At 39.2% G+C, this 24,595-nt stretch overlaps 1 protein-coding gene across 1 annotated transcript in view; it reads left to right on the forward strand.

Moving 5' to 3' along the window:
- The window catches only part of TMC1 (transmembrane channel like 1), a 146,324-nt gene that overhangs the window by 57,220 nt on the left and 64,509 nt on the right, over nt 1-24,595 (forward strand). Inside the window, exons 6-9 of the mRNA XM_088019128.1 lie at nt 5,288-5,378; nt 7,114-7,195; nt 15,850-15,956; nt 18,748-18,846. Of these exons, the coding sequence (XP_087875254.1) occupies nt 5,288-5,378; nt 7,114-7,195; nt 15,850-15,956; nt 18,748-18,846 (379 nt within the window). The remainder of the gene's footprint in view (nt 1-5,287; nt 5,379-7,113; nt 7,196-15,849; nt 15,957-18,747; nt 18,847-24,595) is intronic.

Raw genomic sequence — 24,595 nt, forward strand, 5'->3', positions numbered from 1 at the left:
AGTGCTCTTACTGTTTGCCATGGACACATTACATGTGTTATGACTAAACTTATTGCGTGCATTATTTCGCATAAAACACAGGACAACCCCATGACAGAGCTATTAGTATCTCCATTTCATAGATGATGCAACCAAGCATCCAACCATTACCACCACTGCCACAGCATCTCCTTAAAAAAAAAAAATCACTTCCAGTATTAGGTTGATTTTAAATAACACTACCAGTCTAATTATGGAGTTCTATTATCTAGGAGGCCTATAGTCCTTATTGCCAATCTCTGTGCATGAGAGTAGCTTCCAACCTCTGAAACTTCCTTTCAGTTACTCAATACTATTTTAGGAAAAGTCAGTTCTGACTTGGAGTCCATTTAAATTGGTCGATTTTTTTTTTTTCTAAACAACAGTGTTTACTAAGAAAAGATTTCTCATTCTTGTGATCCCTTTTACTGGGAAGTGTTCATGAGCACAAGTCTTGATTATAGTTGCCTTAAAGACCAGTTTTGAAATGTCTTCCTTTACTTGAGCAATACATTGGTTGCCTAACCATACCATCCAACTGAAAACAAGAGGAAAGAAGAGTCAACTTAACCTAACCCAAAGAGGGAACATGTTCCCTGGGTTGAGAATGTGTCAAAGACAGCATAGCATGTCCTGACTCCCCTGTGTAATCAGGGCTATATCATGTGTTGTGGGTAAATTATCTATTTTGTAAGTTAGGCCAAAGTGTGCTCCTTCAACTAACTGTGAAAGTATTCTTGAAAGCCCATGAAACCTTATTATTCTAATTACCAACACAAAGGGTTGATAAATGAATTATGAGGCCAGGTATTATTGCCATTAAATAGATCTCACTCAATTATTTATCCCTGGGTCTGGGGTTACAGTGCAGGGAGCTGTGCATACTGTACCAGGGCTGGCTTGAGCTCCAAGACCTGGAGCCTGGATTATAGACTTGGCAGGCAGCTTTTGTTGAATGCAATTCAAGGGAATGACACACATTTTTCAGTCAGACATTTGGATGGTTTGAAGCCAATGGATATTCAAAGTTTATCCACAAAATCTTATTCATTTTATCCGTGCAAAAAAAAAAAATCTCTTTAAATTATCCAGATACATACACATGGGTAGGAAGTTGAATTACCTATAGGAAAAACACAGACGTTTTCTTGCTTTTTAGTTTTCAAAGGCTCTGCTCTTTATTTTCTTGGATTCTGATATCTGTAATGGGCACATTAGTGTGATAAGCATCAGTCTGTGCTCATCTCCATATTGGATAGTTTCTTTTTGTATCTTATTTCTAATAGCACAATGAAAGATGTCTTCTGGTTAAGAAATCTGTTAGTGGAGAGGATGGGATTGGAAGCTACTAGTTTTTTTTCTTTTTTCCTGAAATCATGCAACTCATAACAAAGATTAGCCTGGAAAATAGTGTTAAGAGATGTTCTCTCACTGAGTCACCAATTTCTTCCCATCCAATGTCCCTTCTTCTAGGCCAGCAAGCTGCAAAAGTGCTTCCTTATGTCCCAAGAACATCCTATTAGGAGGTTCAAGAATCTGTTCTCACTAAAAAAATTATTCTCTGCCCGCCCTTGTAACCCCTGGTTTTATTTTAACATCATCCCCTAGACTTCTGATGAGTTGAGTTCTCTACTTATTTTGGCAAGAGTGGGCAATGGGAAACAGAAGAAGCTACAATGACTCTTCAGGGATCCTTCTGGTATGAAACTTGGGGGAGGTATTTTGGAGAATGGAGGAGGTGGGACATTAGGGAAGAGAAGAAATTTCTACGTGAGACTACATGGAGTTGAGTCAGGTCCAGGCTTTTATCTGAAAATCAATGTCAGAATCTGTATGTTGAGGGTGGGGTGGGGTTGTACTTGGGAGAGAAATATGAAACTATGCCTAGCATCAGGAAAAATTTGTCAGTTGAAGAAACAAATGATAAAACCTTGTTTAGATTGTTCCAAGGAAAATTATATTTATAATAACTGACAAAAACCTTATGAGTGCCATATAAAGAGGTTCCTATATTATTAGATGGATTTATGATTAATTTTGTGGTGATTTTAATTTGGTTATAACCCTGACTTCCCTCTCTCTCTCTCTCTTAAGTCTTGCTAGTTTAATGATCCTATAGCATAATCATCAGTTCGTAAAATTAAAAAATCTTGTCAGAAATATAAAGTAGAATAGATATTTCTTTACATTTATGGCTGTTTAAAGCAGTCATGTTTTCTAATTGGCCACTCATCTAGCAAGCGATATAACTCTAAAAAACCAAACTGAGCGTCTTTTAAATTATCTGCTAAGAATCTAGAGTAGCAAATATGCCCATAATGTAGGCAATTTACATTTGAAAAACAAATTTTGATTTTACTACGAGGAAGAATGTTTGATTCTCTATTTCTATGTGTTTATTAGAATAGAGTGATGTGATGATTCCTATGTATACTTGGTTGTAGGAATTTCAACATTCTTGATGCCAAATAATTGAATTATGGCCAGTTCCACTATGACACCATGTATGGGTTCCTAAAACCCACCACACTGCAAAATAGGGCAATGGAAACCACAGGGCTTATAGGGAAACTGGGGCTAGGGGAATAATACTCAGAAATATCATCAATGACACATGGACAAAGATGGATATAAAATGGTGGCAACATTTTACACAGAATTTGCGCTATGCTTGAATTGTTCTGTAATGCATCAATCATGTTAGGACAGATTTTCAGTTCTGAAACAACTGTTACAGGAGAATCCACTGTGTAATAATCCCTCCAACACTTTCACACTTATGATGGCACCCTCTTGCTACCCCTGGGCAAGCAGGGAAGCCATTGCTCACCCTCTAGTTTGTTGAGGAATCTTGACCTGTTAAAGGCCACAAAGTAACCGAGGGCAACTGCAGATCATGCTCACATGTGTGTGAGTCCTGGGCACGCGTGCCTTCCTCTGAGAAACAGGACCCTCCTGAACATGTGTACAGAGAGGGTCAAAAGCGTGGGCAAAGTCATAGAGACAAATCACAGAGGCGGGGTTAGAACTCAAGTTAGAGTCGACTTTAGTTTAGTTCAACATTTTATAAATGTTTGTGAGGTGCCATGCTCACTCCTGCCATATCATCTCTAGAACATATTGTTAATGCTTAAATGGGATATGTTTTCTTGATTGCATGGATGGAGAAACCCAGCCATGAGTCCTCAGCTTATACTTTTTGATAGGGCTTCATTAAACATTTTAGAATATGTAGAATGTTTTAGAAACCATTTTCAAATTAATCTTCATAGCTCAGAGGTCATGTCAAATGTCAGGGCATTTGACAACAAGGCCAGTCTGGTAACACTTGCCATTTTCCAGGGGTCTGCTCTAGGAAGTTTCGCTTTTCTTTTCTTTTTTCTTTTCTTTTCTTTTCTTTTCTTTTCTTTTCTTTTCTTTTCTCTTCTCTTCTCTTCTCTTCTCTTCTCTTCTCTTCTCTTTTCTTTCTTTTCTTTTCTTTTCTTTTAAGACTTTATTTATTTGAGAGAGGGAGTGAGAGAGGGAGCACAAGAGAGGGGAGGCTCAGAGGGAGAAGCAGATCTCCCTCTGTGCTGGGAGCTGGACACCGGGCTTGATCCTAGGACTCCGGGATCATGACCTGAGCTGAAGGCCGACACAACTGAATGAGCCACCCAAGGCCCCTTTCCCATTAAGTTTCCGAGAAGACTCATGTAAAAGGGTGCAATTCCAAAGTTTAGGAGGGACTTTGCTTTGGAGCATTAATTAATGTGGAAAATACAATTATTGGATGCTCCCCTGTCTATATGTATCTCAAATTATGCCTCTTGGCTCCACTTCCAGAAGGTTTAAGTTTATTAAGCACCTTCTCTGCTCAAAGTAGTGGTCAGTGCTGTGGGAGATACAAAAGGAGAGGATACTGTCCCTGCCACTCCATTGCACTTGTGTTTTTATGGCAGAATATGGGTGGGTACTCAGGTGCAGGTGAGTAAGGAGGTGCCACTGTGGAGTCACTGGCTAAGTCAGCAGGTGCGTGTTGGGTTTTGATCACTGGGCATTATAAAATCATGAATTTAGCACTGTAGCTAAGGAACAGTTTACCAAAAAAAAAAAAAAAAAAAATTCTTGACTTCATTTTTTCAAAATTTACTTTGTTTGTTAATAAGCTTATTTATAGTCATACGTTGAAGGGTCTTATCCTGTAAAATCACACATTCCAGGGGCCATCCAACTGACAATGTTGCAGCTGTGGAAAGGCAGTCCAGGTTTGGGTTCTTCTGGGTGATGCCCTCTATGGCCCCTAAAAGGTCAAGACAAGCCTGGGCCACCTCTCTTTTTAAAATTCTTTTCGCATGTCAAACACACAACAATAGCAAAATTGGCCAAAGTTACGAAATTGTAGTATATTTAACATTAACCATTCTGCTGAGTTGATGCTTTTCTACACACACACACACAAAGACAGTACTGTGACAACTGTAATGTGTAACTATTTGGGAATAGGGTTAAAGTTTATATTTGAGGCCCTTTCGGAATGGTAAAGCTAAAAGTATTCCTTTCCTTTCCCTTCTTCCCTCAACCCCATTTGCTGCACATAATATGACTCCTCTGTTCCAAGTCATAATTGGTTTCATGAGATTAAATACCAGGTCAATAAAGTATGTTCTACGTCAGTTTGTCCTAAACTCTTTGACTTACTTTTTTAAAAAGTAATCCTTAAAAAAGAAAGAAAAGAAAATATTTTAATTTAACTTTTTTTAAGATTTTATGTATTTAACAGAGAGAGACACAGCGAGAGAGGGAACACAAGCGGGGGGAGTGGGAGTGGGGGAAAGCAGGCGGAGCAGGGAGCCCGATGCGGGACTCGATCCCAGGACCCTGGGATCATGACCTGAGCCGAAAGCAGACGCTTAACGGAAAGGAAATATTTAAAAATAAACATTCTGACTGCCCGAATCTGAAGTCAACTTTGGATTCAATTTTATATGTGGTAAAAATGAAAAGAATTAGTATTCTCTGTTTTGACACTTAGAACAAATTACTTGCTTTTTGATGACTCCAGCTGATTAATAATAATAAATGAGACTAAAATATCTTATTCTTCCTGGCCAGAATTAAAAAGCTTAAACATCTATTACAAGTCCTGAACTTGAAATAGAGCTTAAATTCATGAGCTAAGGGTCTAGAAGAAATAAGGCTGCAAACCTAATAAAATGAAATGTCCACTATCTCTATTCTATGATTCTTAACCTATCCCTCCCTTACCCCTTATTTTGTTTTATTTTCTCAGAGAAGCAAAAAAATTTGTGAGTGAAAATGAAGGAGCCCTTGGGAAAGGGAAAGGAAAGCGGTGGTTTGCATTTAAGATGATGATGGCCAAGGTAAGCATTTTCACAACTCAATTTGGTTGATGCCATGCATTCTTAATGGCAGCCATATTGATTTTAAGGAGGAGAACATTGGTTCTGTTAGGGGAGAGGGAAAGCATCTTACATTTTCTATGTACAAAGCATGTATACACATAAAGTAAGTACACAGTATATCTCTGGTATTAAAATTTGGGGCAGGGCATGATTCAGAAAACAAACGAAAAGGCCCCAAAATACTCCTTAAAGGAGATATAATGAAAAATAAGTTGAGAAACATTGATTTATGGCAAAAGACTTACATGTGTGATTTTCTCACCCCTAAATGGCAAAGGCTGTGCCCCTCTCATTTTTATTCCCTGGTAGTGAAGGGGTTCTGGATTAAAGTTTCTTTCTCAGAATGTCTACAAGCTTTCGGGCCATATAGCTCTTCTCTATCAGGAACATCAACTTATACATTGAATAGAACATGAGAAGGAAAACAAAAGATATACCAATATAAACACAGGTTCTTGGAAAATATAGAAAAGAAGTGAACATTTATTTAGTATTTACTATATGCTAAACACTGAACTGAATCCTTCTATGAAGTTATCATATTTAATTCTCAAAGCAAAGTAGGTATGTAGGCATTATTGTCCCCTCTTTACAATTGTTACCCCACTTGTAAGCTAAATGCATTTCCATACAGATGGGGTTTTGTGAATAAAATTCACAAATCTTAAGTATGAAATAGAAAGATTTATGTTGTATATCATGGATTAATTTTGTCTGTTTTTATAACTTAAATGAAAAGAACCATATAGTATTTATATTTTTGTTTCTGCCTTCTTTGATGCAATGTTATATTCATGAGATACGTTCATGTTGTGCCAGCTCTAGTCCATTTTTATCAACGTGCTGTATTCCATCGTATGAAGGTACCACAATTTATTAATCCATTCTCTTGTAGATGGACATTCGGGTTGTCTCTAGTTTGGGTCATCTTTTGAACTTCAGACTTGTCTCATAGTCTTATTTGGGCCCTACATGCCTGTCCATCTCACACGTGATCCCAGCATAATGTGCACTTACGCAAAGTTATTTGCCCCATTCCCATTCTTCCATGTGGTTCTTGTGGTCCACTTGACCATGGATGGCCCAACATTGTGGAATAAAATGGAAGGAAGGTCTTTTATAAAAACTAATGTGTGATTCTTTTTCTTCCTCCCTTTTCTATGATACCATGACTTTCCATTTAATTAGCTGCTTTACTCGTACCAGAATAAAAAGTGTCCTATGTCATCACACTTACCATCCTGTATTGAAGTTACTTGTTTATGTTCAGCTTACTCTAGTAGAGTAAGAAGCTCTTCAAGGCAGGAGCTATGTTTTATTCATATTTCATCAATTTCTTCATGCCATGAGTATTTAATTAAACACGTACAATTTTCCAATCGCCTAATATTAGGTGCCAACTCAGTCCCTGCTCCCTTATTATCTGTCAGAATACACAGATCTGTCTCAGCCTATTTGCTATAAAACAGGGGATCCATAAAAGTTTTTTTTAATTGAATTGGTGTGGAGGTGGGTGGGGAACAGGGAGGCAAGTAAAACCTACTCTTTTCCTCTTTTTACAAAAAGCCTTACGTGGCACCAGAGAGATCTTTCCAAGCTCATTGTCTTGTGATATTTTGGGATGGGGATGCAGGATAAACCTCTTGGCAAACAAGAGGCTGAGTTTTACTGTTGTATTTGTCTTTCTTTTCAGAAATGGGCAAAATTTCTTCGTGATTTTGAAAACTTCAAAGCCGCCTGCATCCCATGGGAAAATAAAATCAAGGCAATTGAAAGTAAGTGCTCATGAGATCTCATTAGATGGGAAGGTTGTGTCATAAGCTTATGAGATGCCTTTCTCAGTTTCTATACTATTGGAAAGATTAAAAACAAGAAAATGAACAAACAAACATAACCATTTTTTACATTCTCTTTGTACTGTGAAAATTTGCGAGCACTTACCAATCACAGCACTGGAGACCCCACTCTCCCTTCCTATGTTAGACCAGAATATTCTCATTCTGACCTTTTCTGTCCTATACAAGTCAGTCAATATTGTGCCAATGACACTGAGTCATATATATCACTGGGAAAGCAGCGATTTTATATTGGCAATGAATATGACATTGAAAATATATTCTTATGAGAGTTAGACAATAATCAAAATGAACAGTGTCTAAAAAGAATGAAGAAATCTTAAAGCCTTATTTTCAAATCTGAAGTAGAATTAGTAATCATCATCCAGGAACTTGCTATGTGAATATTATATTGTGCCTTCATTTGATACAGTATTCCTAGGTTACAGAGAAGTCAGGAGAATATACGCAATCAAAAGCCTATTTAGAACAGTGCTCCAGGCTTAGAATAAGGCAAGTAAAAATTTTAAAATAATGTAAATGTAATAAATAATGTTTTAAAAATATATAAAGAATGTAATAATAAGGAATGTAAAGAAAAAGGGATAATATTTCAAACATTTCTGAGCACCGTCTTGCCATGTTTTGGTTTCCAGGAGTTTTGACTAGGATCTGATTTTCCTCCCTGACTTTTCAGATCGAGAGGCAGGTTTTCCTGCTGCTTAAATGTGGCGTTGCCTAATTAAAATGGAGGCTCCATAGGGAGATAACACGGTTGATGGATATTTCACGGACATGATTGGGCATGTTTTAGGTGTGCCTACCCACAGTCTTCTGTCTCTCATTATCAAGTGGCAATGAATTAAAAATACATCAGCTAATTAATTGCACTTCCTCCCACAGATTCCTGTACCACCCCGTCATTGCTTTATTTTCCTCCTTAACACTTGCTATCTAAAATACCGTATTTTTAATTTAGTTTTTAAATGTAATTTCATTTCATTTTATTTTGTGTTTATTTCTTCCAGTAGACTACGAAAGCAGAGGTTTGGTTTGGTGTACTCCTGGATCACCAGACCTAGAGTTTGCTTGACCTTAATAAGTACGCCTCGAATAAAATTAAAGAGTAGATGTTCTTCAAATGTCTACCATTCTAGGAAGTGGGAAAAGGAATTTAGACCCACCAGAAAAGAACAGACACCATGGAATACTTAAGTTTCAAGTGTACAGCACAAATGTGGTACCTTGAGAGGCACTGAGGAGCAGAAAGCCATTTGGAACATTAAGGTCTTGATATAATTTGTGTAAAAATAACTCTGGATTTGGTTCTTGCTTTGTGGCCGATTTGCTGTTCAACTCTGAGGCAGTCATTTAATCCCTCTGGGCCTCAGTCTATTCATCTATGAGATGATAGGGTTGAATCTTGATCGGTCTTGAGATGTAGCCCAAGAAATTTGTAATAATGAGAGTTAAAATGTACATTTGCAATTATTTATTTGGAAGGTCCACTAGGTTCTAGCAGGTTCTAGCTTGTCTCAATAATAATGTCCTGCCCACTTGTGTTGCAATAGCCTATCTTGAGTGGGATAGAAACACATGGAATGATTTTCCTTGCCCAGGAATTTCACACAGGAATGAGTGACAATATAACCACCATCCAGCATGTGTGTTACTAGGGGAAAGATAGATCGAGAGCCACTCAATTATACTTTTAGTTATCTTCCTTCCTCCCCTCTTCCTCCAGGAAATTTGTAACGGTCAGTTGGGTAATTCCAGCAGATGCGGGTTATTTTCTCTCCCATATGCAATTCCATGTTTGATTAGGTTGTCCTGATTTCTCCACCTTTCATGGTGCTTTGCCTCACTGTGAAGAACTGATCCTTATTTTCTATTCCATCAACAATCGCCACAACCACCACTCTTTGGGTGTCACTCAGATACCCTACAAACACTTCTCGAATGTGCCTGCAATGTGCCCATTAGCCTTCCTATTTTCAAGTTGCTGTTGAATAAAGGTCCCAGAATTAGTTACCAGAGGAGCTGAGATGTCAGGTGAAGTCTCTCTGGGTCCACGGCTTATGGTTTTTCTCAATGTGGCTTGCTCATTTGTTACTTGAAGGAAAATTTTATAAACTCTCTCTTTTGCATCAGGTCCCAGAGTAGATTTGACCAGAGCAATGGCAGGATGAGCAGTTAGAGATTTTCTTGATCATTATCCAATTTGGAGAATTGTGTCCCATTTTCTCATGTGTTTATTTTTGAATGAGTTCTTTATTTAATTACATACTTAAGCTTCTCTAAGGTACTTAATGCATTATGATCTTAATGATAATCATCAGTACACCATATGCTTTTGGGCGATTGTAGTAGTTGGAAGAGTAGGAAGCCTCTCTAAAAGTGTTATTAGTAAAGTCATTGGGTCGGACCAACCATCTCATAGAAAGTACCCTACCAAAGATGGGGGAGCATGTATCTGTGATGGTCTTTGAAACTTAACTAAATGGAAATTGGAAAAGAAATGGGACATGGAATCAGTTTTCTAAAGGTTGAGGTCCTTTTACCCCTGACCGGCTCTATAGTATAGCTAATCCTTCAATATCTGGGGCCCTCTGTTTCCACATTTGGGGTTTTACTGGTTTCTATACAAGGCAATTTCCAACCCAACATTCTATGATTTATAAGTTACAATCAGTTTGAGATTTATATGTAAGCAGATGAAGCTCTTTATACTTTTGAGTGATAAATAATTGAAACAGTTAAATGAAAAATAGACTTACAGCAAGAGAGGCCTGCATAATTTACCTTCTATGCCAGTTCGTCTTAGAAAAAAGCAGATTAAACATGTACCCTATTTATAAAATACATATTTCATATTTTAAAATAATACCAAGTCTTTTCTCTTACAGAAATGACCACTTAATCTTACAGAAGCTTCAGAAATATTATTGTATTCCTTTTGAAAGTCAGAATAATCTAACATGTCATACCTCATTTAATCTTCAAAATAAACTTGACTGGACTGATTAATTGAGCAAATACTCACTGAGTGCCTGCCATTATTAGGCCTGTTTTCCAGGCACTGGGCATGCGTTGCTGACAAAGACAGGCGAGGCTTGATCTTACAACCAATTGTGTTAATAAGCATGTGGGTGGGGAAGACAGGGCATAAAATATAAGCAATTAAATCATGAAGAAAGTTCAGATTGTGGTCAGAGGCATGTTTAAAACAGGAGCAGCTAAGTTCCATTCCAAAGTCTTTCTAATCCATTTGCCCTCATTCTCTGCTCAATCTCTAGATAATACTGAGCAAGTGTTTTTGTAAGTGTGGTTTTAAAGAAGTCCTGAATTACCAGCCTTCTCTGAGTTTCCATAAAGCTCTAATAATTGGCAGAATCGAGAGGGGAACTTAAATCAAGTCTAAAACTCATGCTGTTTCCCACCTTGATTCCAGTAAGGCCTGGATCCCTTTGCTAGTGTGGACCAGGTACTCACTTGAGGACTCCCCAATTTTTTTTTTCACATCAAAAATAGATTTGATCATTCCTGCCACAAAAGGATGCTGTGGAGTTCTACATCACGTGGGGATGCTGTGGAATTTTACTGTCATGCCAGCCCTGTGAAGAGGCCATGCTAAAAACCCCAGCATTACCCACAAGGATGAACTTTATTAACTCCCTTTCATTATGTATTTTGCTGAAAAAGCTGTGTATTTGTACTCCCAGGAAGTATCATCTATATCCATTGTGACTCCAGAATTATTATCAAAACCATGGATTAAATCATGGAATGTTCTTCAAGCTGGAGATTACAAGTCTTTCTCAGAACTGAAATCTATTTCTTCCTAATAATAAAGTATGGCATCAAAATAGGTGTGAGAGAACTATTTTTCAGACCAGAAAGATCTGCAGATAGACAACCCTAAGAACAGAGTTTAAACCTCATGTTTCTCTACTGGCCTAAGAGCTGCAGAAAATGCAAATCAAATTTGCGACATTTAATTCCCCTAGACCAGTTTGAAAGCAACTATGCTTCATGTCCTAGCCAACAAGATGGTATTTATACTGTGCTTCTACAGCAGGTGATTTAATTGGTCTTTTCCCACTTAGAAATGCTCATATTTGTCTGCCTGTCTTATTACCTATCTGTTCAAGAGGAAATTATACATGATGATAGACTACAAATTACTTTGCCTTAATAATAAATAACCAGACGGAGAGGTGAAACTTTAACCTGAATTTAAAAGAAATGCAAGAAAATTCAGCAACAAGAATATTGCATAAGCTTAAAAGGCCTCACTTGAATAGGTACCAAGGACTCTGTTTTACCGTATTAATAATTCATTATGGAAACAGAATTTATTAGTCAGATTAAAGAAAAAAAGAATTGGTCATTTCTGGGCACCAGCCCAGTTTATGAATGTGAATGGCCTTAGCTGATTGGTGGATCATGCCTATGTTTTTTCAGACATACACATTCATGGCTTATGTATTCCATATACTATAGTTTTTTTTTTTTTAAATAGTGTAATTATGATTCTACTTGGGTAGCAGTATAGCACTGTGGTTAAGAGAGATCTGGATTTGAAGTCACACCTACAGATCAAGGCTGCCTAGTTTAGAACTCTGGCTCCATCATTTTCTACCTATTCCTACATAACTCCCTATGTAACCCTGGTTCCATCATTTACTAGTTGTATAACACGTGGGCCTAAGTCTCTGTAAAGTGAGAGTATAGGAATTCTCTTCTTGCAGGAATTCCATGATGACTAAAGGAATTAATACACAAGATCAAAATAGGTGTCTGAAACAAAATTCATTAAATGTTAGCTATTGCTATTATTAATCAAGTCTTGGTTCAGTCAAATGCTGTGTTTAGGTTTTTGGTCCCCATCCACAGTGGGACTAATAACACTTAACCTTATCGGGTTCCAAAAGCAATAAAATGAGTGATGTTGGCGAAGTTTACGGTATGCACAATTGACCAGCAAGATACGTCAGCTATTATTATTACTACGACTACTACTTCTCCTCCTTAGTCCTGTCTCTACAAGAGTGAAACAATTTTATCTAAGAGACTAAGCACATAGAATGACTGTTCTTTTTAATTACGACCTCTTAGCTACACTTTAGGAAGGTTTCTCTTTTCAGTCAATGCCAGATTTAGCCACCTACCACTGATCGGATAGAACCACTAGGATACATGGATGTGAAGAGGGAAGAGTTCTCCTTTTTTATTTATTTTATTTTATTTTATTTTTTTATGTTATTTTTATTATTTGTGTTGAGACAGGTCCTATGGAGCTTGGATGCCAACCAGTTGATCTGTGTTCTTTCCTTTACAATCTTTCTTTTGTTACTGTCCTCTGCCCTCTGCCATTGGTAGGTGTTCTGTAGAAGGAACAATATCTTCTGGATTTCTTGGTCTCTTTGACCTGTGTCTGGGTCTTTTGTACAATCACTGATTTTAGTGAAATCTGTTTTCCTAAAATTCATTTCCTTTAGACTTAGGATTCTATAAAAAAAAAAAAAAAAGAAAGAAAGAAAGAAAGGAGGGGGTTGCTTAATGGTTACTTCTCTACTTCCAATAAAATAGTTATGAAAAGATGCAGCCTGAAAGCTTTGGAGTCTAAAATATATTTCATCCATAATGAATATGGATTATGTATGGGGGAGGGGATACTTTCTGAAACATTATAATTTGCTCCTCCTTTTTGCCTTTAGGTATATTTACACTCTGTACTCAATTTAAGAAATTCATTTGCTAGGGTTTGTGTATGGGGGCTGAGAGAAGATGGGCTGTGGGTGCTAACGAGAAGAGCAAAACTGTAAGAAGGAAGGTCGGAAAGGAAAGAAGGAAGGAAGGGAGGGAGGGACTGAGTGAAGGAGGGCAGGATGGAGGGAGGGATGGGGAAGGAGGAAAGGATGAGTCAGCATCCGGTGCTTGGGACTACTCTACACCAGAAGATCTCCTGTGTGTTTCAGGGAAAAGCTTGCTCCAGATACCTAGGGACAAAGTTCCTTCTCCGGTTAATGAGTAACTGTAAAGACTAGCAAGCAGGAAGTCTACTGCCTTCAATAAAACATGACAAGTGAACTTGGCTGAGACGGGCCTTGGGCAGTTGTTACCAGAGAACATAGATAACAGCCATGAAATGATCTGGAATCACTGGGAGCCAGGTGGATGATCAGATGTCCCGGGAGGGGCAGATCTGCCTAGCCTTTCTGCAGATGGACCCGTGCATCTGGTTACAGCACCTGTGGGCATGTTTATCAAAACCATACCCTTTTAGAAATCCAGTAGGACTCCGCCTTTCTCTGCAAAGTGAAATGAATCCAAATATTCAGACTTGAAAATAATTGATTTTTTTTTAAATGTCCGTTTAGACACTGACTTTTTTTTTTAAGTTTCTATAAAAATTGTCACTGTGTTATGGGAAGAGGCAAGGTGGCTCCTAACGAATAGACTAAGTTTCAGAAACGGAAGCATGACTCGTGTGATCTCAGCCTCATCTTACTAAGCAGAGACTGGAATTTGCTTCACCCGAACCTCCTTCTTTGTACAATGTTTCCTTACCGGTGATGCTGCAAAGCCAGAGGGCCAAGAAAGCCGTTGGTCCCTGGAGGTATTTTGCTGAAGGAGTCAGGAAAAAGGGCCTGATGTACAGCTGCAAAGGGGACCTGGGAATTGGGAAGAAAACTTGCACCTTGGTGTTGAACTTTAAGTGATAATCAAAGAAAGTTGGGCTTTTGTTAATCAATGAAATCTCAACCTGAGACTCCAAATTCCTGGTCTTTCTTCCTCTTCCATTCTCTGATTTAAGATAATGTGTTTTTTCGTTTTGTTTGTTTTTTTTTTAAGATTTTATTTATTTATTTGACAGAGAGAGACACAGCGAGAGAGGGAACACAAGCAGGGGGAGTGGGAGAGGGAGAAGCAGGCCTCCCTCTGAGCAGGGAGCCTGACACGGGGCTCGACTGAGCCACCCAGGCACCCCTGTTTTGTTTTGTTTTGTTTTTTAATAGTTTTTCTCAATAAATATGATTTGGACAGATCATTTTCCACTGGGGCACGTGCATGTTGACGGCACATTCTTGCCTGTCCCCTCCCAATTTGTTTTCCAAAGCTGAAGAGACCTTAAAGGTCAGTCTACTTCCCATCCCGCCCCCACCCCCAATCCTGTTGCTTAACACCTGTTGGCGACTTTCTCAACACATTTAAAATAAAAGTCTCATTTTTTACCTGTCTTTAGGAGGCCCTACACAGTGTGGTTTGGCTTGTCTCTTCATCCCTCATCTGTCACCGCTTTCCCTTGTTCACTGGGCTCCAACCACATAGTCCTTCGGTTCGTTCCTCAATTGTCCTGAGCTCTCACCTGCCTCCAGATACTTGTTCTCGCTCTTTCCTCCGCTCAAGCTGCTCTTCCCCAGCCTGAGCGTTCGCTGTCTCTTCCTCCAACTTCAGACCTCTGCTCGAATGTTACCCTCTCTGATACACCTTCCTCAATGAGCTTATCGAAAGCAACCTTCTCAGTATTTTGCCGTCTTCTCTCTAGGACCTATCTGGTATATGTAATTGTTATATCTATATCTATACTATATCTATAGTTGTTATAATTATATATATAATTACATATTATATGCATGTATAATTGTTATAATAATGTAATCATGTGTGATTTCATATATCATATATAATACATACATATCATATGTATGCTATATGCACATAGGATATACCATACATAATACACAGATATTAAACAATGTATTTGAATATACATATACATATTACATATAGATGTATATATATAATATATAATATGACACATACTGTACATACATATAATATGCTATATAATAGCATATAGCTCATACATTATGATAAATACATATATTTTATTTATTTATTTTTAAAATTCCTGCCTCTCTGTTGTTTCCATACGTCACTAAAACGTAAGCTGTATTAGGGCAGCAACGCTGTCTGTGACATTGTGTTTCACAGCTAAGGTAATTCCTGAGGGAAGATTCTTGAAATATGTGAAGAGTGAGTGAATGAACTTCAGCTTCTGCGCTATACCTAAAAAATGCCAGTGATACAGAAAAATAGCACAGGAGGGTCTGCAGGCTAGCTGTCCCTGAAGGATGTGGGAAAGGCTTTTGAGAAAGGCATTGTTGCCTGAGAGAAAGGAGGCAGAAGTGCAGTGATTATAATGATAATGGTAGCTAACGACTGGCAGATACTGTGGTAACCACTTTACAGGTATTTGCTCAACTTAATGTTATTAACTTATTAGTTAATAAAATGGGCTTTCACCTAGCAACCCTAGCTGCTAAGGCCCAGGCTGCTCTCCCCTGGATGGGCTCTAAAGGCGTAGGCCACAGTCATTCTGCACAACTGCATCTACATAGTAGAGAACACTTCCATTACCAATAACATTTTCTCTTCCTGGATAGAAACAGAATGCTGAAGACTGTCAACGTAGAAAGGACCAATGTGTTGCGATGAGCAGATTTATTTTTGAAAGCACCAAGACATAGCTTTTGTTTCGTTTGGTTCTGACCTGCCTTTCAACATTTTCATTTTCTTTTTGATAGGTCAGTTTGGCTCCTCTGTGGCCTCATACTTCCTCTTCTTGAGATGGATGTATGGAGTAAACATGGTTCTCTTCATCCTGACATTCAGCCTCATCATGTTGCCAGAGGTAAGGATCTGACTTTCAGTTTACAAAAAACAAAACAAAACTAAAGCTGAAACAGGTTTCTCATGTGATCACTGTCCTAGAAAATTTCTTTTCTCTTCTGAAGAACAGCACGATTAACTGGCGATATCCACCCTTGGAGTCATAGCGCTTGCAACAAGGTTAATCCTCAAAATGGTGCCCGTGGGCCAAAGATCCTAATCCTTGCTCCAAAGGGCACATGAGCCTCCTGAAATCATATATAAAATGTCATGTGTATGTTTAAATATACATTTTTATGTGGAATGGTTCATGGCTTCTATCAGATTCCCAAGGTGGTCCCTGTGCTCAAATGTTAATTGCTCAAAAGGAAGGCTTTGACACCTTGTAAATTGTATTTATTTTGCCAAGTTTGCTTTGAAAGAAATGCTTCTTACTGCAACTCAGGACATTTAGCTTTTCTATCTGAAGAAACACAAAGTGAGCAATTTTTTTCCAGATGTAAAGTAAGGTAAACCAGACATCCCCCCCACCCACGCACATGTACACATACACAGTGGGGTGGGGTCTTTTAGGATCAAGGCCAGAGAGGAGAGGAAAGCAGATAGTGCTTCCAGATTGAAGAAGATGCCAAACCCCTGAGCTGATGGGTGGGGTGGGGTGGGGAGAGTCCATCAGCTAAGGCCAAGAAGCAAGACTGAGGTTAGAGCCTTTATCCACAAGAAGTTAAAGGACTCTGACCCTTGGATGCTTACTTATACAAAAGTCAGGTTAGGCTTTACTCAAGCTACAAAGGGTCTTTTCACGTGCCATTATTTCAAAGCCAATTTGTTCAGGACAGCATTGCCCACAGCCAAAACTAAGTGTTTTGAGGGACTTGTTATCCCCATGGTTTTGAATCAGAGCCAGTTTCTGTATCAAGCCTCCCCACGGGCATAATAATCTTAATAATTCCTTACAGTCATGACAAGTTTTAGCTTTTAATAGTGCAAAAACACTTTCACTTCTTTTACTTACTGAGCCTCACAACAAATTTATGAGGTAGACTATAGAAGAGTTTTCTTTCCCCATTTAAAACTGTGGAAACAGAATCACGCATTGCTCATTGGGCTTAACCGATATCTCAGAATGAGGTTTTTTTATGCTGTTCTGGGTCTAGGACCGTGATTATACCCTTCATCCCAAGATTTTGCAACCTAATCCATTAGTTTTATAATCCCTGAGGTAATTCGGGAGGTTCTACGGCTATCTGGCTCCCAGGAGGCAGTGAATGCAGAAGTCCTGTATAGTTCATCTCTCAAGTGAAAACTTTCAGGTGATGAGGCAGAATGCATGTCATCAATTTCAAATTAACCCCAGCTTTCTTTTTGCTCATCTCTCTAAGGAACCTCAAAACTCCTTCACTGGCTATTATGATGCCCCTTAGAGTCAGACTCAGGGTCTCTGTGGAGTTCTATCAGGTGTGCTTTCTTGTCTCCCCACACCACGCAACCGCCATGGAAATGAAAGGTTGTGGCTGGACTTACTCCACCTATATGAGATTACAGAATGCCTGATAAGAGAGTGGAGGGAGCCAATCTGTGCCTGATGGGATGTAGTCCTAGAACGAAGCAGCGTATTGTCTTTGGATGCTTTCTTACAGGTTTGTGTTAGATGCTGAGGGGCATCCTGTTTTCTGGGCAATGGTTGCCAGCTCCAGCAAAAGAACAAAGGAGGATGTGTTAACTTTACAGAGCCACCAGAGGCCAGGGCTGGTCTGCTCCTGGCAACAAGGTTCCATTTTCCTCTGCCTCCTCCCACCCAGCCTCGTTCAGCATTCCTCTGAAGCAGATGCCCTTTTGCCCGAAGTTCCCATATCCCTGAGCAAGCGTGAGACCTTAATCTTCTTTGTCCTTTGTGGCCCCCAACTTCGGGGTGAGACAACATGGATAAGACCCACCTTCTGCTCTGTTCAGTCCTAGGAAGTCAAGAAGCTTCCATGAATCCCATGCCACTTGTATGGAGGGTAGGAGTAGGGGCTGACTTCCAGCCCTTGTCCAGTCAAGCTTGGCACCCAGGCTTCCAGCCACATTCATCCTCCATCCCCAGCCCCAAGGAAGGAAAGTTTTCATGTTACATAAGAAGCAACATCTGCTCGGCAAGCCGTGTGCCTGCCCTGGTGCTTTTTCCAGTTCTCACCAAGACACCTGCTAGAGCCCTATTCATGTTGCCTCGCTGGCTGGCTCTGCCCCTAAAAACTCCTCTCTGAATCTGGTAGCATAAGATCAGGGCAGCAAACCTGAATTAGTGGTAAAACAAATATAATCAGGGTACAATCTTTCCTCCTCTTTGACATGCTCAAATTGTATGAGCGATTCACTTGAGTCTTCTCTTCCTTAACATGAAGGAGAGAATCTCCCTCCACCCCCACCTCTAAGAGGTAACCCCATATGAAGGTGTGGGTAATATGGTTTTTTTTTTTTTTGAACACTATATTTCCCCCAAAGGCCTCTCTTCTCCTCTCCAGACGTCCCCCAAAAGAGATCAGTTTGGAGGTGGTGGTGGGTAGTGGGGCTTCTCAGCAAGCCTCTGGGCAATGTGGTTGGCCCAGCTGCTGGTGGTCCACTGAACTTAGCATGCAGGGTTCTTAGCACTCCCTTTGTTCTTCACTCTGGATTTAGTAGTCGATTCCCAGAAAATGGGACCCCACGTGGAGACCCACAGAGTCGCCATGAAAATGTGTAAGAAGTGCTTTTAAACAAAACCATTTGTGATCACATGTGTGGCTCAGACTTTGTTTCCAATTATTAACTGCTTTCTTTACTTCTCTGTATAGTACCTCTGGGGTTTGCCATATGGCAGTTTACCTAGGAAAACAGTTCCCAGAGCTGAAGAGGCATCTGCGGCAAACTTTGGTGTGTTGTACGACTTCAATGTAAGTGTCTCCCCACAGCTGTGTTGGTAGGAGCACAGATTTTTCCTTACTCTCTGAAACCCCATGGCCTCTTCCTCTGGGGCTGGTTGGAAGTCTTACGAGATATATACATACCTCCTGCTAAAAAAAATAGGAAATGAAGGAAGGAAGGAAAGGAGGGAGGTAAGGAGGAAGGAAGGAAGGAAGGAAGGAAGGAGGAAGGGAGGGAGGGCATAAGAGAGAGAGAGATAAAAAAAGGAAAAGGATTGGCTTAAGAATATGATAACATGATTAAATGGGAATATAGACTACTGAATGAAGGTGAACTCAGCGATCAAAGGCTTGAAACAAGTATCTTTATCTCTGGCTTTGGAAAAGAACAAAGGAAGAGTTTGCAAGTATGCTTTTTGAAAAATCTTGTAGGATTCTTAGGGAATTAGAGCTTTAACATTTTGTATTAACCTCTTTGTTTCCTAAGCAAATCTATTTAGTATTACTGAAGACTCAGTACTATTCAGTAATTATTCAATAAATAAAGCTAAATGTTAAATACAAAACAGTCCTGGATTCTAACTTCTAAATAATACTAAAATGAGTATACTCAATTGCGGTAGCCCTATGAGCATTACTCGACTGTAGTACGAGAATAGTATTACTCTTTGAGCTGCCCTGGGTGGGGATAGTTGTTATACCAGAGATGCATTTTTACCCATTGAAAAATCGTTTCGGAGTCTGATTCAAGACGGTGGCAACTACTCAGTTCCACACATTCTTTTTAAAATAACGACCAGATCAGAGATGTTTGAAAGTGTAGAGGATAAGAAAGTAGCAAGGTAGACTTTGGGGAATTGATAATTCAAGGAATTTTGGGAGAGTAGTAAATGAGAATAAGATTTTATGTAGGCTGGGGAATAAAAGAAGGAGAGAAAAACTAATAAACACTCTTCACGGTCATAGTATTGATAGGTATATTTCATAGATGTTTGGAATTCTGCCTTCAAGCCCCCTAAATTGTGAGCTCCCCAAAGAGGGGATCATATCTGTTACATCTTCTTTGAAGCCCTTAATTTGATATTCAACCAACAGAGGCTTAATGAATCTTATTGACTGACAATCCTGAGTAAGGGGAGGATTTGTAGAGCCTTGAGATAAGAGCTGTAAAAATTAATTTATGTGAGCAGTTCCAGGAAATGTAAACTTTAGGAAAGGTTCCCAGTCTCTGAGTAAGCAAGCCAAGCTAGAGAATAAGCCTAAGGCATGGTGGCAGCCCTGATTTTGTGGCATTTGGAATCTCCAGTCATCCCTGTCAGTTCACTTTTCATTTCAATTCAACATTTATGTATTGACTATAAACATGCACTGGTTTTACAAAGATAAAGGTGACATGATCCTTGACCTCAAGGCACTCATGAGAGTAGAAGATAGTCAGCTAGTATACCACATGCTATATGCTACACTAGCAAAATAGAAGAAAAGAAAAAGACACTGGGGATCCCTGAGTTAGTAGTTGTTAGTTTTGCCCGGGAAGGTCTAGGATTTATGAAGGATACAACCTCTGAGTTAGATTTTACTTATCTTTTTTTCCTCCTTTCTATTGTCCCCCATCCATCTCTCTCTCTCTCCTGGCCCTTTCTCTAAGTTTCAAATAATAATTTTTTACTATGCTCGCCTGAAACTTCTTTTACATCTCACTCTCTTCTGATTAGCAAGATTATAAACTTCCAGTCTGGTTATCATTGGCATTTTCTGATGTTTCAGTCAAACCAGAGAAAAGAAGAACTGAAAGTATGAACAAAAGGTTTTTAGATTTGTAAACATATATTTAACAAAGTTTAAGCACTTATAAATTTTTCAACTAACTGAAATAAAAAAGTTGGGAGAGAAAGTCCATTAGGGATTTGAAAGATATTAATCAGCTGAGGGAAAAAAAAAAAAAAAAAAGAGGAAGATGGCTCTAAGAGGCAAACCAGAGGCTCTAACAGGTGGATACAGGAGGAAGCCAGGGGAGAGGGTTTGGGCAATAAATGGGCTTACCAGGATTTTATGACTGCCCTTGATAGCTCTCTCATGTTTCAGTTTGGTGAAATACTATTTGTAGGTGGATAGAGGAAGACAGAAACCAGAGTAGTCTGTGATACTCATTTTCCTTTATAGTTCTTGGCCTGCCTCAAAACAATTCTAAAGCAATAAGAGAATATAAATGGCCAAGAAAGAAATAAGAATGTCACTAAAGTGATCTTATTCATTTATAGCTTTTCTTAATTTTCTGCATACTGTAACCACTCAATTATTTGGCATGTATCATTAAATAAGAGATTTTTAGAGATAGGAGTACCTTTAGAGCTCTTCCATCCCATGTTTCACATTATAAAATGAGGGAAACTGAGTCACAGAAGCATGTCCAGGGTCTTATAGCTATTGAGGGGCTCCTAATCCAGTACTCTTTCTATGCCCAGTATCACATCAGTAATTCTGCTGCATTGATTTCCAACATTCTCATTGACTGTTTCCAGAACACAGACTGACTCCCTTCAATGCCATCGCTATCTCAATGGGGAGAAGGAGTTGAAACATATCCCATTTTCACCTTTCATAATAAACACACAATTTGCAAATTAGCAAATAGAATGGTAGGTTCAATATTTGCTCTTGCCCAAGTTTTTTACTTGGTCCTCTGATCTGTGACATCATAGAGGTGCCCACCCTGTATTATAAGATGATCTAACTGGACAGCACAGTATTCTTAATCTATCATGGCATCATGGAGGAAATCATTAACTGAATATTCTTGAGATCCCAAAAAACAGAATTCTGCACTTCCGAAGAGCCCAGAGATGCCAGGAGGAAAAGACATGTTTCAGGCCTGAGGCAGAGATAACAAGTGCCTGAACAGTCTAATTAAGCCATGGGTTAGTTTGTTGCATCTAAAAAGGTTAATGCGCCAGCTTAGCTAAGCAATTCCATATAGATATAGGTGAAGAGAAGCAGAAAAAGATTTCTAGAACACTGTGAAAGAGATGCAAGCATGACCTCTTGTGGTAGAGGAGCTTATATGATGTGAAGGGTCCGAAAACCTTTGAGGTGGAGGTGGGGAGGTGAGTCTCCTGTTGGAAACTTGGGACTTACCTCTGGACACCCACCTCCCGCAAAGTATCTCTCTGGAGTTCAGTGCTCTGCCATTTGTAAATATGTATCATAACTTGGGGCGCCTGGGTGGCTCAGTCAGTAAAGCGTCTGCCTTTGGCTCAGGTCATGATCCCAGGGTCCTGGGATCGAGCCCCACGTGAGGCTCCCTGCTCAGTGGGTAGTCTGCTTCTCCCTCTGCACCAACTTACGCTTGCTTTCTCTCTCTCTCTCTCTCAAATAAATAAATAAAATCTTTAAAAAAACCCCACATGTCATAACTCATCAAAATTCCCTCTTATTAATAAATAGTAAACAAATGCCGTTTGATATATGCCAGTTTGGCCAGTCTTATGGCTTCTCAAAGTCACGGTTTACAAAGCATGATATTTTTGATCCTTTTATTGAGTACCTCCTGGTGGGTCTTACTAATCTGGAGGAAAACATATTTTATTAAAATAGTAAGAAATAGGGAGATTGTCTAATATGTGTGCTATGAATTGAATTGGCAGATATGGTATTATTTGAAGCAGTAGAATCGGAAGAACAGATTTAGGTCAGGAAGAAGAGGATGTCTTTGTTGGCAAATACTTGGAGACACAAGAATGACGTATGAATGATAAAGAGAAAAAGATTACAGTTTTGATATTCTTGTAAGTGAGAGAGAGGGAGGAGCTGAGGTGGTATTTGGAAGTAGCTTGAGTTGATAACAGAGGGTGAGATCATTCGGGTAAAGATTTGAGTTGTGAATAAAGGGAAATGCACTGTTTTCCAGCTTGTGAACATCTTGTACATTGCGTGCGGTTAAATGGTGAGTGAACTTTGCCTCCCCTTTTCTGCCGGTCATCATAGATGTTGGTGGGATGAAGCCCTAGAAGGGACAGAAGAGAAGAGTTAACACCTATCATGTGTTAAGTAGGCACATATATTAAATTTCATCTTCAAAACAACCCTTCAGAATGAAGATCAATAATCTTCTTATAGGGGCGCCAGGGTGGCTCAGTTGGTTGGGCATTAGACTCTTGATTTCTGCTGAAGTCATGATCTTGGGGTCCCAGGATGGGCCCCTCATTGGGCCCCACACTCAGTACAGAGTCTGCTTGCCCCTCTCCCTGTGCTCCTACTGCACTCCCCCCAGCTCTCTCTGTCACAAATAAATAAATAAGGGGCGCCTGGGTGGCTCAGATGGTTAAGCGTCTGCCTTCGGCTCGGGTCATGATCCCGGGGTCCTGGGATCGAGCCCCGCATGGGGCTCCCTGCTCAGCGGGGAGCCTGCTTCTCCCTCTGCTTCTCTCTCTCTCTCTCTCTGTCTCTCTGTCTCTCATGAATAAATAAATAAAATCTTTAAAAAAAAAACAAATAAATAAATAAAATCTTTAAAAATAATCTTTTTACTTTTTAAATTATTTTAAAGATTTTATTTATTTATTTGAAAGAGAGCATGCGCACAAGCTGGGAGAGGGGTAAAGAGAGAGGGAAAAGCACGCTCCCCGCTGAGCAGGGAGCCCAACACAGGGCTCCATCCCAGGACCCTGGGATCATGACCTGAGCTGAAGGCAGATGCTTAACCAATTGAGCCACCCAGGAGTCCCAATAATCTTTTTATAGTTGAGGGGATTGGGACTCTGAGAGGTTGGTCAGTTTGCCAAACACAGCACAGGTAATTAGAGGAGGTACTGAAATTCAAAGTAAAATGGGGCTGATTTTAATGTCACATTGTTCGTTTACTTCTAACACACCCCAAGCTGATTCCTTCTGCCCTGCCCACTTGTGTCATATATCACCCTTGAAGTCTGTCCTCCGAGGAAACTGTCGCAGACACTCTGAATGTTTTCAAACAGCAGTTCCACTCCTGATTTTATCAGCAGCAACAGTTCTTCTAAATAATAATCTTCCAGGGCGACAGTGTCTCCTCACAGACATATGTCAGTTCTCTTAAGTTCCTTCATCTCTTATTGTACTGGCCACATTCAGAAGAGATATTTTTGTGATATACATATGGAACAACGTTTTTTTTAAGGGATATTTCAGTAGTTCAAATGCATCTTTATTTTCAGAGAGTACCCCCTTTTTTACTGAGCTATAATTGACATACAACATTATATTAGTTTCAGGTGTACAGCATAATGATTCAATATTTGTATATATTGTGAAATGATCACCACAGTAAGACTGGTTAACATCTGTCAACATACATAGCTACAGAATTCTTTTTCTTGTGATGAGAACTTTTAAGATTTACTGTCTTAGCAATTTTCAAATATGCAGTACAGAATTAGTAACTGTAGTCTCCATGTTGTACATTGCATCCCCATGACTTGTTTATTTGTAGCTGGAAATCTGTACATTTTTACTTCCTTCACTCATTGTGCCCATCCCCCACCTCCTGCCTCTGGCAACCACTCATCTGTTCTCTATATCTATGAGCTTGTTTTTTTCTTTTTCTTTAAGATTCTACATACAAGTGAGATTATGCATTCTTTGTCTTTCTCTGTCTGACTTATTTTACTTAGCATAATGCCCAGGGTCCTTCCATACTGTTGCAAATGGCAAGATTTCCTTCTTTTTTGTGGCTGAACAATATTGCATTATATATAATATGTATTATATATATATATGTATATATATATATATATATATATACACA

Source organism: Eumetopias jubatus, unplaced genomic scaffold (genome assembly GCF_037043125.1).
Source record: "Eumetopias jubatus isolate StellerSeaLion01/CBP00866 unplaced genomic scaffold, mEumJub1_p1.0 scaffold_15, whole genome shotgun sequence".
NCBI lineage: Eukaryota > Metazoa > Chordata > Mammalia > Carnivora > Otariidae > Eumetopias > Eumetopias jubatus.